Source organism: Euwallacea similis, chromosome 32, assembly GCF_039881205.1.
Source record: "Euwallacea similis isolate ESF13 chromosome 32, ESF131.1, whole genome shotgun sequence".
Taxonomy (NCBI): domain Eukaryota; kingdom Metazoa; phylum Arthropoda; class Insecta; order Coleoptera; family Curculionidae; genus Euwallacea; species Euwallacea similis.
This window is the reverse complement of record NC_089640.1, coordinates 1,792,867-1,808,598: the sequence shown is the minus strand read 5'-3', so window position 1 is coordinate 1,808,598 and position 15,732 is coordinate 1,792,867. Positions and strand designations below refer to the sequence as shown.

General features: G+C 33.9%; 5 protein-coding genes across 6 annotated transcripts in view; 2 read left to right on the top strand and 3 right to left on the bottom strand.

Annotated features, from left to right (window-relative positions):
• Positions 1–512: 512 nt before the first annotated feature.
• Positions 513–2,222, bottom strand: LOC136418048 (uncharacterized). Its single transcript, XM_066403955.1, has 5 exons — positions 2,060–2,222; positions 1,676–1,893; positions 1,387–1,618; positions 1,192–1,329; positions 513–1,135 (listed from the first exon to the last, which is right to left on the bottom strand). The coding sequence occupies exons 1-5, from the start codon at positions 2,139–2,141 to the stop codon at positions 858–860; spliced, it is 948 nt and encodes a 315-aa protein (XP_066260052.1). The 5' UTR covers positions 2,142–2,222; the 3' UTR covers positions 513–857.
• A 5,276-nt stretch (positions 2,223–7,498) lies between these two features.
• On the bottom strand, positions 7,499–9,709 carry mldr (mitochondrial ribonuclease P catalytic subunit). Its single transcript, XM_066403956.1, has 7 exons — positions 9,337–9,709; positions 8,795–9,053; positions 8,442–8,744; positions 8,132–8,395; positions 7,938–8,081; positions 7,696–7,883; positions 7,499–7,636 (listed from the first exon to the last, which is right to left on the bottom strand). Exons 1-7 carry the CDS (start codon positions 9,615–9,617, stop codon positions 7,510–7,512), a joined length of 1,566 nt encoding a protein of 521 aa, XP_066260053.1. The 5' UTR covers positions 9,618–9,709; the 3' UTR covers positions 7,499–7,509.
• Positions 9,710–9,987: 278 nt separating this feature from the next.
• LOC136418013 (myosin-8-like) lies at positions 9,988–11,076 on the top strand. Its single transcript, XM_066403903.1, has 2 exons — positions 9,988–10,117; positions 10,176–11,076. Exons 1-2 carry the CDS (start codon positions 10,036–10,038, stop codon positions 11,003–11,005), a joined length of 912 nt encoding a protein of 303 aa, XP_066260000.1. The 5' UTR covers positions 9,988–10,035; the 3' UTR covers positions 11,006–11,076.
• A 289-nt stretch (positions 11,077–11,365) lies between these two features.
• On the bottom strand, positions 11,366–12,539 carry LOC136418014 (large ribosomal subunit protein eL22-like). Its single transcript, XM_066403904.1, has 4 exons — positions 12,516–12,539; positions 12,154–12,312; positions 11,776–11,918; positions 11,366–11,541 (listed from the first exon to the last, which is right to left on the bottom strand). Exons 1-4 carry the CDS (start codon positions 12,522–12,524, stop codon positions 11,391–11,393), a joined length of 462 nt encoding a protein of 153 aa, XP_066260001.1. The 5' UTR covers positions 12,525–12,539; the 3' UTR covers positions 11,366–11,390.
• A 741-nt stretch (positions 12,540–13,280) lies between these two features.
• Cals (calsyntenin-1) overlaps positions 13,281–15,732 on the top strand; it is a 57,515-nt gene continuing 55,063 nt past the window's right edge. For both annotated transcript variants that reach the window (XM_066403948.1, XM_066403947.1), the window contains exon 1: positions 13,281–13,513. In XM_066403948.1, the coding sequence (XP_066260045.1) occupies positions 13,414–13,513 (100 nt within the window). In that variant the 5' untranslated portion in view covers positions 13,281–13,413. The remainder of the gene's footprint in view (positions 13,514–15,732) is intronic.

Sequence of the window (15,732 nt, the reverse complement as noted above, 5' to 3'; positions counted from 1 at the left end):
GTATGCACGTGATAATGTGAAGCAAAGGTTAATGGTATGGATTAATATGCAGGTACCATCGTCGACCTTCGTAGTTGCCAATGGCCTAGAACAATATATTTATATGGTTCAAGAAGTTCAATCTTTCGGGCTAAAATTCTATTAAATTTGCGAGAAAGAGAATAAAGAAGAGAAATTTAAACTCACTTTAAACTTCTTTTTCAAAATTTGTCTTCATAGTTTTCTGTTACACCTCTTAATATTCTCTTGGAAACGTGGGTTTCTTCTTCCCTAGAAGGTATACCAACATTGCCCAAAAATTTATATTGCTTAATGGATAATTGCCGTGCCCAAATTGTCTTGGATTGTGTTTTTCTTTTACATTAGAATAAAGAAATAATTCAAGGATATTTTGATTTAACGGAAACCCAATAGATAGATAAAGGAGTGAAGCTGCGTCTGAAAGAAGCAACAAATTAAACTCAAGTTGGAACATTTCAATAACTCAATACCATGAAAAAAACTAGCAATAATTACTTTTTTACAAAATTATTATTGAATCTTATAATTCCTGCTCTGACATCATATTATATGTATATTTGAAAAGTAGTATTTGTAGTCGATACAAAATGGCAGTGATTTTATAAGCTATAATGAAGTCCTAAATGTTTTGATATATGTAAGAAAAAAATCCAACAAATTATAACTTAAAAGACATAAGAACAATCTTTATGTGAGTACATGAGCATAAGAAATATTTATATGTATAAAATCTACATCTGAAAATTCATAAAACTCTAAAATAATATCAAAGGCTAAATTAATGAGGAATACCTCAAATCAGCCTTAAAAGTGTTCTTAACATAACCTCCATATCTTCATTCCTCAACCGCCACAGGTAACTTTCTGCTGCTTTTCGTCTTGATATTAAACAACCCAGAGTTCCTCAACATAGCGGCAGCATATGGATCGCCAAAAGCAGTAGCATGCGACGTAGCTACACCGCCTTTTCCTGTGGAAAATGCATTAGCTATAGCTGTAGCTGACCCTGGATAAGTTTCTTCTTGAGCTCCATTTGATCTTGTTTGAGAGCGGCTTGAAGGAGAACCTCCATTGATGAAAACAGGGAAAAAGGCATTATAGGCTGGAGCACCACCTGTAGTTAAATGAAGATTATTGTTCATTTCTTGACTTGTTCGATGAAAAATATACTTCTTTCGCTTCCGAAGAAAGGCCAGGAGGCGGGTAATGAAGTATCATCTTCATCTTCTTCTGGTAGAGCAGGTGCTGAGGTAGTGGCAGTAGGTCTTCTGGCCTTGCCTACTTTAACTTTCCTTACTCCCGAAGGGGCTAAAAATACAATGTACTCGACGTAACTCGAAATTTAGTAAATACTGTTGTGCATACCCTTTGTACTGGTAATAATTGATGCTTTAGTAGTAGGAGCAACTGTAGCTTCAGTGGTGATTTCCTCAATAGAAAATAAAGTTTCCTGTTCGCCCCCTTTAGCACTATTTGGCTCAGAAAACTCTGAAGAAATACTTTCAGGCTCGGTTTCATTGATTGTATCAGGTTCAGAAATTGATGGAAAGAATTGCTGTTTTTCTGTGGTTTGCTCTGAAAATTGCTCTTGTGAAGCCTGTAAAACGATGAACATGAGCAAAATGAAAAAATATGCATCAAAGGCAGTTTGTACCTGGTTGTACTGATTGGGAACTGCAGGAACAATAGTTCGAGAAGGTATAAATGAAGGTCCTGAGAAAGAATTTGTCGCCACAGTATCCCCTACCACCATTGCAGTCATTTGGCCAGGAGTAATGTATTCTAGGGTAGGATGTCCTTCTCTGGCAAAACGAGGATTTGCGTAGAAACTACCACCGACCATGTAGGATTTTGGATAATAGTAACTAGATCCTGAAGTAATAAAAATTTTGAAATAATATAACTGGATTATTTCAGGCCTGGTAACGTTAAAAATGTCTTTTTTAATTTTCAGCGAGAACTGTATCTGTACCAAAATATTACAAAATATAAAAATGAAAATTGGAGAAGTAAACTCCATAAAACCCATTCCCCTTACTTGACTTCGGAAAAGCATCTCCAAGACACATCAACACCAAGAAACACAACGCCTCTGTCACCCTCAACTTTGAACCGAACATGTTTCTGTTTAATTTATTTGTATGTTTTAACTTTGTATATTACTCTATTACTAACTACTAGTTAACAAGCCACAACAATTTTAAACATAGGGCCGTTTGGCAAGCAAATATATATTTCACAATGCCATTTCTCCCACTACCAATTTTTAGAATCATATACCGTCCATCCATCCACCCACCTGGCAAAAATTACCCATGCTGGACACGTTCAGATTTATAACGAGTGTTTGAGCAGCGATGGTCATTGCGAAATTAAAATTCTTGTTCCTTTTTATAACTAGAAGATAGACTATAGCAGGAGGCAAAAAATAATATGCATAAGAATATGTCTAATCTAGATTAGGCAGTGGTTAAAATTGTATAAACATAATCATTTGCTAGAAGCGCTGAAAACATTAACTATATTTTTCTCTATTTATGAATTCATGCGTTTGAAGAGAGGCTCCTCTAAGTCTACCTGAAACGACTACAAAATGGAAACAATGTAAGTTTCTGAACAGGTGTGCTATTAAAGGCACATTCCATTCTAACCAGGATTCTTCAAAAATTCAAAAAGTGCAAAAATGATGCACACGACGTTGAACATGAATAAAGCATAAGCTGCTGCTCCTTCTGAGAACTGTCAGATCCGTACCTGAACAAATGGAAGAAAAAAATACACATGTATCATTACTGAGGTTTAAGAGAAAAGAAATCACCGATATTATTATTCTAATTATTTAGGCAATTCTTTGTGAGAATTGAACTAAAAACAAATCTTCTATTGATCTTAAGATTTGCGAGCAAATTTCAATTACTCCACTTCTGCTTCATCTGAGGAGTCCACAAGTTGTAAATATCAGACAGACAGGCGTCTGAAAATCATATATCAATGTATCAACCAGAAGGAACCAATACAAAACGTTAAATATTACTCGGACACAAACCGTAAACGTGTTCTGTGTTTTTAGCAAACTTGGAAACTGAGGATGAACAATGAGTCTCAAGTTTCAATCGCTGATTAAATATTAAATAAGAGTTGTTCGACTATAAAAAGTCAAAAAGGATATACAGAGGGCCTCCGGTTTTAACAGAGGAGAAAATTTATAAAGATTTTGTTTCCTAAATACACGGTTTCTGTCCAAGTTACATAATTACGCTTATTAAATTTACAGGATATTTTTTTCATCGAATACTAGTTTTGGTAACCTTCATATGAACCCCGAAGAGAGAAATGCTCTTAGAGGTTCATTTGTGCTTTCATCGGTCATTGCATCAGACTTTCTTCTAAATTAGTTTTTCGTACCTCAATACAATGGACGGATAAGTGATACTTATCTGTGAATATAAATTGTTCACACGATACTTGCAACAAAAGAAAAGACGTCAAGACCGTATCGATATTAACTGGAAGGCATATTTTTAGACTATGTCATAAGGAAATGTAAATAAGAGTTAAGATCTAGAGGAATGGGGTGAGCAATATGTCAAAATCAGCGATAGAAAGAAGTTTATGCCTAATAATTCGGCTGAATTTTTCAGATTCGTATTTTGATCATGTTGAGAAATGAGTTCTTTTGTAATTTAGTTTTCAACACATACTCCTGTGCAGTTTTTAGGATTAATTAAGGAAATTATCATATTTATGGAAAAAGTCAGGAATATTTAACTCTTTCTTTCCTATCAGATTTCCTTGCAGTTTTCTGCTTTTCGGGAAAAGAACATTATTGTTCTAATGAGATATAATATCAGGATTCTTAATTCGCGTTGAGTCTGGCAACATTGTCCATCTAGAATTCAATTAAAGTACTTTAAATCATTGATTTTAAGACAGGGTCTCTCAGAAAAATTAATACAAATGAGTATAACGTGCTAGCTTTACTTATCCCACTAATAAAATAAGCTGTTCATTATGAATAATTGTCAATATTGCAATCGATAGCAAAAATGTCAAAAATGACGCCTGTATGATATTTTATCGTATTTATAGCCTTCGTAATGCAAACAGTTAATCAATTGATGATATTCACAAATCTTTGGCAATGCACTGAAAAAGTTAATTGAAAATATCTTACAAATGCTAAGAGATATAGTTTGTTCCTACATTTTTCTTGCAACGCCCCAATTTTTATATAGAAATTCAGGTTGAAGCTCTTGTAATGAGACACGTACACATATTTTACATACTATGTTCATCAGTTAGCTCTGTTTAAACTAATTCCAATTATATAAAACTTTACATATTTATCTATATATTTTAGTTCTCTGGAAAAATTATTACAAAATTATTTTTAAGCTACTTTTAATGAACTGATGTTCGCGTTCCTTTAAAAATAAATCGTGGAAAAACCCGTATAACAAACTGGTTATATCCGCATTGCGAAAATTCCATCGGGAGCGCCAGTTAAAAAAAGATGCTACTATTAAAAAAATCGGTAATATCCGGTTCACCAGAACTGACCTACATTCCATACATTCCAAAGTCAAGTGCTTTAGCGCCACTTGAAGGGGGTGTTTATTTAATAAACAAATAGCTCTAAAGGTATTTAGGTCAGTCAGTCACCGCAGGTAAGACAGAGTATGAAAATATTGAGACAAAAGTCAGATAAGAAAGCCGATATTGTAATACATCTGTCATATATCTATCCTTGTCTTGGATTCCCACGTGGTGCAACGCAGAGAATGACAGGATGATAATATTGGACACTTCCCGGTATTTCTTTCGTTTATTTGATTATAACCTCAAAAATATTTATTTTCATTTAGATTGAAGATCGTTGTTACTGCGTTATTTATAACTTAAATGTAATTTAGATGGTCAGAAATTATTTCCGAGTAATAACTATATGTCTAATGGACGGAGCCCTCTCAGGATCAAAACCAAAGTAGCGAGTAACTTTAGATTTAAGCGATATTATACTTCTATGTTTCCCTAAGTGGAGGGGTAAATTGATCCCCTTTCGATGTTGTCCCTAATATGACACTCATAAGGTGTCTAAGAAAGTGTGCTTTTTCTTGACTGTGATGCGGCTTGACATTGAGCATCTGAAACCGGGCGAATTTCTTGAAGTATATTTATAGTATGAATGTATCTAAAAGTTTATTTTCCTGATCACAATGACTTGAAGTCACAGTGGCTTGAAGTCCCCAATTATGTTATAAACTTCATTCTACAAACGCTAAACAACTAAACAAACATTTTATTGAGTTCACATTTTACCTGGCGGGTGTGGTGTATCAAGAAAATAATATTAAAACTAAATTGAAATTATTTCGAAAACTGCTAGAGATAAAAGTCTTTTTACAAAATATAACACTTTCTTTTAAACAACAACCGTTCAGAATGTTTGTTCTTTATTCTCCATTCTTAGTTACCTATGTGGTACGGGCACTCCATTTTGAATTCCTCTGGCAAGACGTCTGAATAATTCAACTCAATCTTAAGGAATTACCAAGATTGTATATACAGTTACCTCATTACCAAAATTGCAAATTTTTGGAAAGCTCCAAGGACCTTCGTCAAGGACCTCAGAAACCTAATGCGTATTGGCGGAAGTAGGACGTACCTTACCATTGAAGTGGTACCTACTTGGTATGTATCGCTAATCGAAATACATCGATAGACATTTTTATGAGATTTTATCAGATCATTTCTGAATCAAATTCTGAATATTAAGTATACTGGTTGTTTTCTTTCATTAGCTATTTGTATTAATTTGCACTATAATTTTATTACTGCCATTTTGAATGTAATAAAAAACTCCATATAATTATCGGATTCAGGCAATTATAACGACTGAGTATTTTTCTTCCATGTGGTCTCGAGGAAAATGTTAAATCATCTATTATTATTCAAGTGAGGACACCTCAAAAATGCAAACATTCTACCATAGTGTTATAACTATTGACTTATTTGTAGCACCCATCAGTGTTGCCCACACATTAAGCCTCCATTAATATGCGTTTCCCGATGTTTTCGCAGTTTTTAATCTCTACATATTTACAATTATTAACTTTACTTTGTTTTGTTACACATTTTTCTGCCTTTGCGAGCAGGAATGTACGGCAGACAGCCTTGCCATCATCACCAAGCTTCGCCTTGAAAATTATCCATTAAAACGTCTCGCGAATTTAAAGAAACTGTAATAAGATAAGCGCCATTTTTTAATTTTTTCATATTAACATAAGCGCCTAATTAATAATTTACGAATTCGTATTGCTGAGTTTGTAGTGTCGCGACAACGTCGGAATATGTTTAACTTCTGATTGGAAATCCCTGACTTCCAGACACAACTTAATCACTAATTATCATATTAGAGAAGATGATTCACACAACTTCAAACAAATTATTAGGTATGCAAAAGTGGTACCTCCTACATGCTGAGACACTGCTAATATGGCGAGATTTTTTAATTTTCTACATGTGTCTTAAAGTACCGTAGTGCCAAAGTCATAAAGGTTCTGAGAGGTGTCAAATAAAATTGAAATCTAACAGAGTTGTACACCTATCAGTATTACTGAAGAAGAATTCGTAATAAACTTAATAGCAGTTTTATCAATTCCAAAGGAGTGTCAATTTTAAACAACATTATGACAAATATCTTTTGTTACAAGTTACGAGACAATGACGAGGCTTTTCACATTATTAAATATGTATTGTGTAATAATTTTATAGCTGCTGAATTGATTATAAGTTGAGTATCATTATTGGCATTCATGTCTGACTCGCAGATGGTACATTATTGGTATGTTCTATCTTAGATCAGTTTAACATCTATTGATTTTTAACGCGAGTATTTGAAGTCCTAAAAAACAGCTAAATAAGTGTTTAATTATCTTTTGGAACATTTCTAATAGTGACAAATCTATTTAGTTCAACGAGTTTTTAAAACGGTAAAAGGGAATCCTCTATACCAAGGCAATGTTTACATGTTTGTTTATTTCTTTAAATTGCTTCCTATGAGTTAATTATTAGAGGTTATAAAGATCCTTTACATATCAGCCGATCTCTCATTTAAATAATAAAATACCTTAATTCGCTTCGTTTGTCTGGAAATAATCTCATATTTGTTAATTTGGCAATTGAAAAACTTATGTTTAAACCAACATAAGTATATCGGCAATTGTCAAGCCAATTTACTTTTTCGGCCCTTTGTTACAACTAAAATGCCGATCACTGCTCTTAAACGATCAATTACCGTTTGGAGCTATTGATATTTAGAACTAGATGAGGCCATTAAAAACATCTTGTCTGTGCGATGGGCTCAAAAATATGCAAACTTATTTAAAAAGTCTTAACTGTTAAGTCTTCTTCATCATAAATAATTTTTCAATCTTCCTCCAGTTAAGGGAAATTGAGCTTGAACAAAAACTACCAATTCCAATAAAATCAAACTTTACTTGAACAAAACCATGTTTTATGATACATTTCATTTACCTCTATGTCTTCTGGAATATAAGGAACATGCCAGACACCACCCCTACTCTGCGCCAGAGGATTAAAATTAGGTGGAGCCCTGCAAAAAACTAGCATTGAATACCACGTGAATTAATCCTTAAAAATTCATTTCTGTACCTAAAAAACGCCCTTCCCTCATTATTAACGGTTAACAAGAAATATTGTCTTTGAGTCAACCATCGGCTAAACAAAACTTTACATTTTGCGTCCTGAAGAAGAAATTTATGACCTCTCATTAAATCCCTCGTGCAAATGATGGTATCTTTGCCCGAGCGCAGGGCGCAATATAGCAAATACGGATCATCCTGAAATATCAGTTTCATTGGAAGGGTACGACGAGATGAGTGACTCGATTATACCTGTGATATGTCTTGTGTCAAGAAAATTGAAGCATTCTGTTTAATGTAGTCCCAATTATTTTTTGGCCATTTTTGCATGTGAACTCTCCCTAAGACTAAGACAGATTTGCCTTTTTGGACAAAATGGGATACAACATTAGCTAACTAAGACAATTTAATTATAATTACAAAGACGGGATTTCAATTAAGCTTACGTTTCTAGAGAGAATTTGTGGGCTTTTGCGCGCACCCTTAGAATACGCAATATTTAGCCCATCCAACACAACATCATGTTTTTTCATGGAAGAAACAAATTGTTGAAATCGGGACATTTCTTCAGGATTGGATTTCACGAAAATGTCTTTACCGATTATTACGTTTTTAAAAAAGGTGTTTTGCAAAGTGGTGAACTCTTCATCTGTGAGCTGCAGGTTCTCAAGTTTGACTTTGCAGTGGCTACAATGACCCGAAAATTTCACCTACACAACTATAAATTATATCCCTCAAACGATTGTTATAACTTACTATAGTTTTTTGACCCACTTTAAAGGTATCAACTAGAGCATTAACAACCTCCTCTGGACAACATAATTCCGCCTCCTTAAAGAACATAAAGAGCTTTTCCACACCTTTGACGATACTTTCTTGTTTTTGTTGCACCTTTAATGATTCTAAAAAAGATAAATATGCCGTACCATGGGGAGATTTCTCCTTTGACACAGCTTCTCTTAATAAATCCCATGCTAATAATTCATTTTTGTGAAGAAATGCTGCCGACGCCAAGGCACTGTATGAAAGTGTTGACGCATTGGTGGATTTCTTTATATCCTATATTGCATGACATTAAATTATATCTATTGTTTTATACAATAACAAACCTGCATGACATCAAAACACTGTTTCCATTCACTGGTTAAAGATAGAGCCAAAAGAATATTTTCAAGTGTTCGAGACTCTAGCACTGGGTATTTTCGTCGAATTTCATTACACAGCTCTATGACTTTATGTTCATCAGATTCAAGGCATTTATTTTTATGGTTATCATAGAGCAATCGGAAATACTTCCCAATTGTTGCCAAATTTGGCACAGTTTTAATGGAATTTAGATAGTTCAAATAACTCTTGGCTAAGTCCAATCTATAAGAAAAGTTGTAATTCTTTTATAAAGATTTCAGATTTGGATAAATAATCTTGCAGGTTGTGGTTAAGAAATATTAACAAAATGTAGATCCGATAACTCTAGAAGCTTTAGTAAAAAATATTGAAAGCCATTTTCAAGCTTCCAACACCAAAATTGCTTTCTTTTGAATTAAACTACTTGATGATATAACTATCATGTTGCTTCACTCCTTTAGAACATCCAATTGTGGTTCATTTATTTATTCCTCTTCCTTTTTAAAGTCTGAAGAGGTTTGCCTACCTGTTTAATTGAACTATCGAGGCCATAATAACCCCATCTATATTAGCTGATGTTATAGTAATATAGCCTTTCTGACCTAAAATAAGTCCTCGTATGTCATCCCAGCTTTGATTTTCTCCTATCTTAGCGTTTTCTAGGGTTGATATAATAAAATCTTCAGGACTTCTTCTTACTTTTGTGGTATTATTTATGTTTTTTGGGAAATCTGATGTTCTTTGCGAGATTAGGGTGTACTTGCCTCTTAAAGTGAAGAAACCAATTCTCATATTTTTTAATAACATGATATGAGGTTCTAAACATAACAAATTGGAATAATTAATAAGGGAAATTATTTTTCACATTATTTTGGGAGCATATAAACTGACAAAGTCACCATGAGATCACCAAACACCCTGTCTACGTGATATAAGCTCAAAAATAGTCAGTTGGAAAATGGTTATGTTTGACTTACAATAGACGTTAACGTTTACAGTTAACATTGACAGCAACACCTGAAAATTGTTTAAAGACTACAATCTCCTGTAAATTGTATGCGCTTCCTTTTTTCCCTATATGCTATAGAGAAGGATACCCATATATCTAAAACTCAAGAGACGCTTTCACAATAATTTCGGAATGATTTGAGATTTGGCATTTTGAAATTCAGTTTTTGTCCGTTGAAGGAAATGTTGAAATTCAATTCTTTTAATTTCAATTAACATGAACAATAAAAAAACTTCACAATTCAAGGCCCCCATTACCCGAAAACAGCCTCATACCGAAACATCTACCAACACTTTAGGTATAATTTCAGCATATTTTCTATCCGACAACTTAATACACTAACGCTTCCATTAAAGGTTCCCACACAAGAGGTCTCCTAAAACAAACTGTTGAGGCTCCGTCTAGGAAGATCAATCTGGTTCAGAGAGGAAGCAGAACTGATATAAATACCACATGCCTCAGTCAAGGTACCAAAAGTGTATTACACCCAAAACCAAATGAAACTTTGTTGCAATCCTATGATACGAGTTTAGTGAGAGGTTTGATGGGAGGGGAGAAACAACAATCTAGTGCCCCTAAAGAACCAGATGTATTAAACCAAGCACCACACATGTTAGCATATAATGCATACTTGCAAGCTGTATTTAAGCAAGAAATTGTTAAAAAAGAGAATGTAGAGCACCAGAGTAGTGTTAATGACCAATTTTTATTTCACCTTGATAAATTAAATCAGTTGAAAGAACAAAAGGAAGAGATTGAAGCTAAAATTGCTGTTTTGGAGGAAAAAACTGCTATTATGGAGAGAATTAAAAGTGTGAAAGAAAACATTGCAGATATTGGAGACATTTTTTTGAGACACAACCCACTAGCAAACTTAGGGGAGCTTTCAAAGGTTTTAGAAACAGCTTCAAAAAACGTGAGCTTAAACAATGTAAAAACTATTGAAAATCAAGAAGAATGTAATCAGTTTATGTCAATAATGAAACATTTTAACTGCATCATTGAAGGGATTACTAACACAATTAAGGATAAGGATGAAATTAATCAGTTAGCAAATCATGTCCGAAATTTAACAGAACTGCAACAGGAGGTTGTAGAGAATGTAAAAAACGTATCGAAAATTAAGAAAACAATTGGCCAATTGGTGTTGAAGACATCCTCAGATATGTTTGCAAGCAAAGACTAATAACTGGACTATGAAAAGGAGATAGAAGTTATTGGTTTTACAAATAAAAACATAGCAAATTCGTTACTGCAGCAATTTAATTTTTATTCTATTCTCTTAACTATTTTGGTCTTGTTTTTGTTAAGCTCTTTGGTCATAGAATTAGAAGTTTTTCTTGCTTGCTCCACTTTCTGTTTAGTAGGTAGATTGTTTAGTTTATTATTTATATCAAAGTGCAATGCTTGAACTCCATGAAAGAAAAAAAACATACCAAAATGTGTTACCTATGAATTCTGAGTCTTTTGGAAATATTAATCAAGATTTTTCAAAGAAAAATGAAAATAATAAAAAAGAGTATTTCCAAATATGAGGTCTATTTTTAAAAAAATGTAATTTACATTAACATTTAATGGTCACCTTCTTCATCTTCATCATCGTCTTGGTTGTTGATCTGGAAGTACCTTAATTCATAAGAGTCCTTTCCAGAGGCAACCACACGCAGCCAATCTCTGAGATTGTTCTTCTTCAAATATTTTTTTGTAAGGTATTTGAGGTACCTGCAAAATTGTGTTCTTGAAATAATAAATTTTAATAATACATTTCTATGATTGATCACAAAGTAAAATATGATTGAACTGTTGCTGGCCAGTGTATTACACCAATTATGTAAGACATTGGTTTAACATAGCGAGGCTCAGCTACACTATAGCAGTGCTAAACGCCACTTCCAATTAGAGATTTCATTGTGTGGAGCTGGGACTGCATCAAGACATTGTCACATTACAATTTACCTTTTTGAAAAGGGGATTTCAGAGTGGAGGATCAACTTTGTGTTTTTCTCCCTTCCCAGGGTAACTGCATGCTGGCTGCCTTTTCCACCCCCAAAGTTGGCAGTTTTGCCATTAATCTTAATACGAGCTTTTAGATAGTCTTCCTGAAAGACAATGAAAAATTTTCTTTTGTCATTAAAATATAGAAATGTGGCATTTTTCAAGATGTATGTTGCTGCCCATTGTATTATACCATTCATAATTGAAATAGCAAACATAATGAGGTATAGCTAATCATATTGCAGTAATGAAACGCCACATGCAATTAGGATAAAACATTGTGTGGAGCTGGTACTGCATTCTTCTTTAATTAAACAAAATATTGTATTTTCGACTTACGAAATTGGCTACATCCAGAATGCTGTCCTCCACGGGATGTGTGCAGTCAATGACAAATTTCAAAGCAACCTTCTTCTTTTTGATGCCTTTGCCTCTGATCTGCTGCTTTTTGGGCGCAGTCTTCTGGCCAGTCTTGCCTGCAGCCGTTGCTGGTTTAGTCTGGAATCAACAACAAAAGTTGTCTTTCGTCCAGACTATCAGGTAGAACATTTTGGGAGTGTTTTGTAATTAAATTGGAAGGAAGAGAAAAACGGCCAACGTGATGCCATTGGAAATTATTTTGTGTGACTTACAGTTGGAAATATTCTAGAAATTGGTTAAGATGACTAGAATTTTTAAAGAAATTATCGGGAGATACTTACAACTGCCATGTCGTTACCGTGTTTCAAAATGAAAGAGTGATGAAAAATGGAAAGTGAAGAAAGAATTCTAAAGCGTCAATGTCAATTTTGTCACTGTCAAATAATGAGGTTTCCAATTATAAGAGCGTGTGCTTAGAGTAATTAGAACATTGTCAGAATAAAGCAAATTTTCTGTAATAGTGAAATAAATCAAGCTAAGGCATTTTTATATTTATTTACAAAATAGCCTTTATCATCTACTAAAGTAATACAGAAATCTGAAAGTTAACTATTTCAAGCAAAAAAAGTAAAAAGGAAAATATCACCTAGTGTATATACTATTTGCGTTTCTAAAGGGATTTTGATAACATATGAGATCATTTAAGTTTGAATTTTGTAGCGCTTACGCAGAAATAGGTACAACACAAATTTGCAAATTTGTAATACGTGAAATGAAGAATAGGTTTGATTTTAGTAGGTAAAATATGTAAAAATAGGCGTAGATTATACTTCATAAACTATTAACCGCTATTATACACAAAACATTGAACATATATATCATTTACCACACGAAGCACTTTATGTGATTCCATTGACTATTTTTTTATTTATTCAACTGTTACTTGCCGGTCTAATGGCAATGAAAATGAACAGTTATTATTGCTCGAAAGTTTTCATCATACCATGCGTAATAAATGTTTCATTGGGCCACCGTGTACCGTCCGTGCGTATAGTCCCTCCCTCTTCGCGCAAAACATCGACCGGCACCGGTGGCGCCTCTGCCGCACATTGCGCCAACTACGTGGTGGCACAGTCTGGGAGATGAGGATCGACTCTTTCTCGTCCGCGACGTTTCATCGTTTTTCGCCCTGAATCGCGGTTTGTTTATTGGAAAATTGAGTAAAAAGTGTATAATTTAATGCGGAAAAACGTTGGAGACATGTCTGTGGCGCGGGTGCTGTGCGTCTTAGTGTTTGGATACTGTGTGGCCTCCAGCCACAGCCAAGAATTCAGCATAGGTATGTGGATTTTTCACCTGTACTCCTTGCCGATATCGAACAATTTCTAGATAAATAAATACTTGCGGTGCAATGTGCCTTTAATCGTAAACAACGCGGAATCGTTTTTTTTTCAATACTCTAACACTTATGCATCCTCTAATTCTAATAGCTACGAAAGTTTTCACATCTGATAAAATATTTTGTCATTTTCTTCAGTTACCCACAACCCATTTCAATAACATTGTTAAGCCAATGGCGTTTCGAGAATTTTCTCATTTATTCATTTGCCTTCTTAACACGAGCTCATATCGAATCCAGTCGCCGTCTTCCTTCAGCCTTTAAATTTTTAAATTTTGCTTCTTGGTGGTCCCCTTTGACCCACGAACTATTTCAAGGAATTTCGAAAAATTTGGTTAATTCGAAAATAAGGATTTTAATAATTTTCAAAAATTCTTGATTGTTCTGAATAATTAGCCATTTGCACACCTATTTTTTTTCATGAAACACTCTTTTGGGTTTACTTTTTCTTTATTTCAATATAGGAAACTAAAATTTTTCTCTCTCATTAAATGTAGCTTCAGTACTTACAACGATACAAGAGATAGTTAATAAGCAGTACAATGACATAAAGAAAACATAAAATTCCATAACAAGAAAGAATATGTCTAATAAACAAATGTCAAACTGTGAAACCTGTACAACTTCATTGGGTAATTAGATGAAGATTATTTTTGGATTCATCATTTGAGAGATAAGAGACGAACTAAGTTGACATAAAATGAGACTAGAGTCTAGTGATTCAGGAATTTTTCCTCGTTTTACTGTACTTAAACAATTTCTCTCAGTACAATTGCAAAAATAATATTAAATTGGTTTCTGGCACAAGAATTTTTTTTTCATTGTTTATAGCGATAACTTTGATTCCTCTCTAATATATGTATATTGGAAAGGATTTACGGTGACCTAGCGACGAAATTGTACGAATTAAATATTCCAGCAATGGTCTATCTTTATTATAGCGCTTAACATGGTATAAGTTTCTATGAGAAATTCATACACTTGAAACTATGCACATTATAGTATCTCGATAAAAAGAACTTGGTGAGTCAAGTCATTAAAATGGTTCTATGCTCTTGTGTACTTAATGTTCGAGCAATAATACATTTACTACCTCACTTGCTATTTGTAGGTTAACTGTTAATTCTAAGAGAGTTTCAATCCTATACATTAGTTATATGGGAGACTGGACAATTTTATTTCTGGTTAATTAATTAAAAGTGAAAATTGAAAAATAACAAAAAGGCCATAAAACATGATTTTGTATTTGTCCATATTAATTTATTAAATATACATATACTGATCTGATATATGTTACGCAATAAGAACCATCAGGTGAAATATGTAAACTTTACTCAATATAACCTTTTTAACTGCGTATATCTGTAAGTATACGTCCTTATCATATTATATGCTAGGATTAGACATATTCAAAGGTGAATATGGAATTTTATTGATGCTCTCACTATCAGGATGGTGACTTCTTACATGGTATGTCTCGAGAAATCAAATATTAATAATAGAGACCCATATCAAGACATTTACAACATTAACATACCATAGTCGGGCAAAGCGATTTCCAATTGCGCCTTTACCCGACTCATTAGTTAAATGGATTTCCAAATTAACTCTCGTTAATTTCCGGCTTGAGCCCCCAGAATTTATAAGTTCATTTAGAGCACGTTCCGCCAATGTGCAACTCTTCCATGCAAAACGAACAGTGAATTGTTTTATTGATTTAGTCAGGCTCACATTTGTCGCAAAATACGTGATTTGAAAATTATTGGTACAAAAATGGTCCCATTTATTTGAACAAATAAAGGTCAGACCAAATGCTACACATGAGGTGACACATTACCTATCTACTACAAAGAAAATGTATGGCAGTATGAAATCATCCCACGTCTTCCTCCGACATAAACGAGACAATTTCTCAGGCAGAAAGGCAGCCCGAATCCCTGGGGACAATTTCTCCATATTTAAAGACAAGTAGCTCAGCCAGGGTGAGTTTCCCAATGGAGAACTGCCACTATAATGTAAAAGTGGAGATGCTGAAAGTGTTTTCGCCCTAGAGTCACAAATTACACACAGTATGTATCGGGGTGAAATGCTGGAGGATTTCAATCAATTTACAAGAAGCCGGGGGGTATTGTAAAAAGCTCGTGAAACAAGTTTTTTTA

Coding starts and splice junctions, on each gene's coding strand:
- LOC136418014 (XM_066403904.1), bottom strand. Junction 11,919..12,153: donor TTCTGGATGTAGCCAATTTC/GTAAGTCGAAAA, acceptor ATTGTCTTTCAG/GAAGACTATCTAAAAGCTCG. Junction 11,542..11,775: donor GAAATCCCCTTTTCAAAAAG/GTAAATTGTAAT, acceptor ACAATTTTGCAG/GTACCTCAAATACCTTACAA.
- LOC136418013 (XM_066403903.1), top strand. CDS start 10,036: ATGAACAATAAAAAAACTTCACAATTCAAGGCCCCCATTACCCGAAAA. Junction 10,118..10,175: donor AACATCTACCAACACTTTAG/GTATAATTTCAG, acceptor CTTCCATTAAAG/GTTCCCACACAAGAGGTCTC.
- mldr (XM_066403956.1), bottom strand. CDS start 9,617: ATGTTATTAAAAAATATGAGAATTGGTTTCTTCACTTTAAGAGGCAAG. Junction 8,745..8,794: donor AGTGTTTTGATGTCATGCAG/GTTTGTTATTGT, acceptor CATGCAATATAG/GATATAAAGAAATCCACCAA. Junction 8,082..8,131: donor CACAAATTCTCTCTAGAAAC/GTAAGCTTAATT, acceptor AAATTGTCTTAG/TTAGCTAATGTTGTATCCCA.
- LOC136418048 (XM_066403955.1), bottom strand. CDS start 2,141: ATGTTCGGTTCAAAGTTGAGGGTGACAGAGGCGTTGTGTTTCTTGGTG. Junction 1,894..2,059: donor AGATGCTTTTCCGAAGTCAA/GTAAGGGGAATG, acceptor TTATTACTTCAG/GATCTAGTTACTATTATCCA. Junction 1,619..1,675: donor TTCCCAATCAGTACAACCAG/GTACAAACTGCC, acceptor ATCGTTTTACAG/GCTTCACAAGAGCAATTTTC.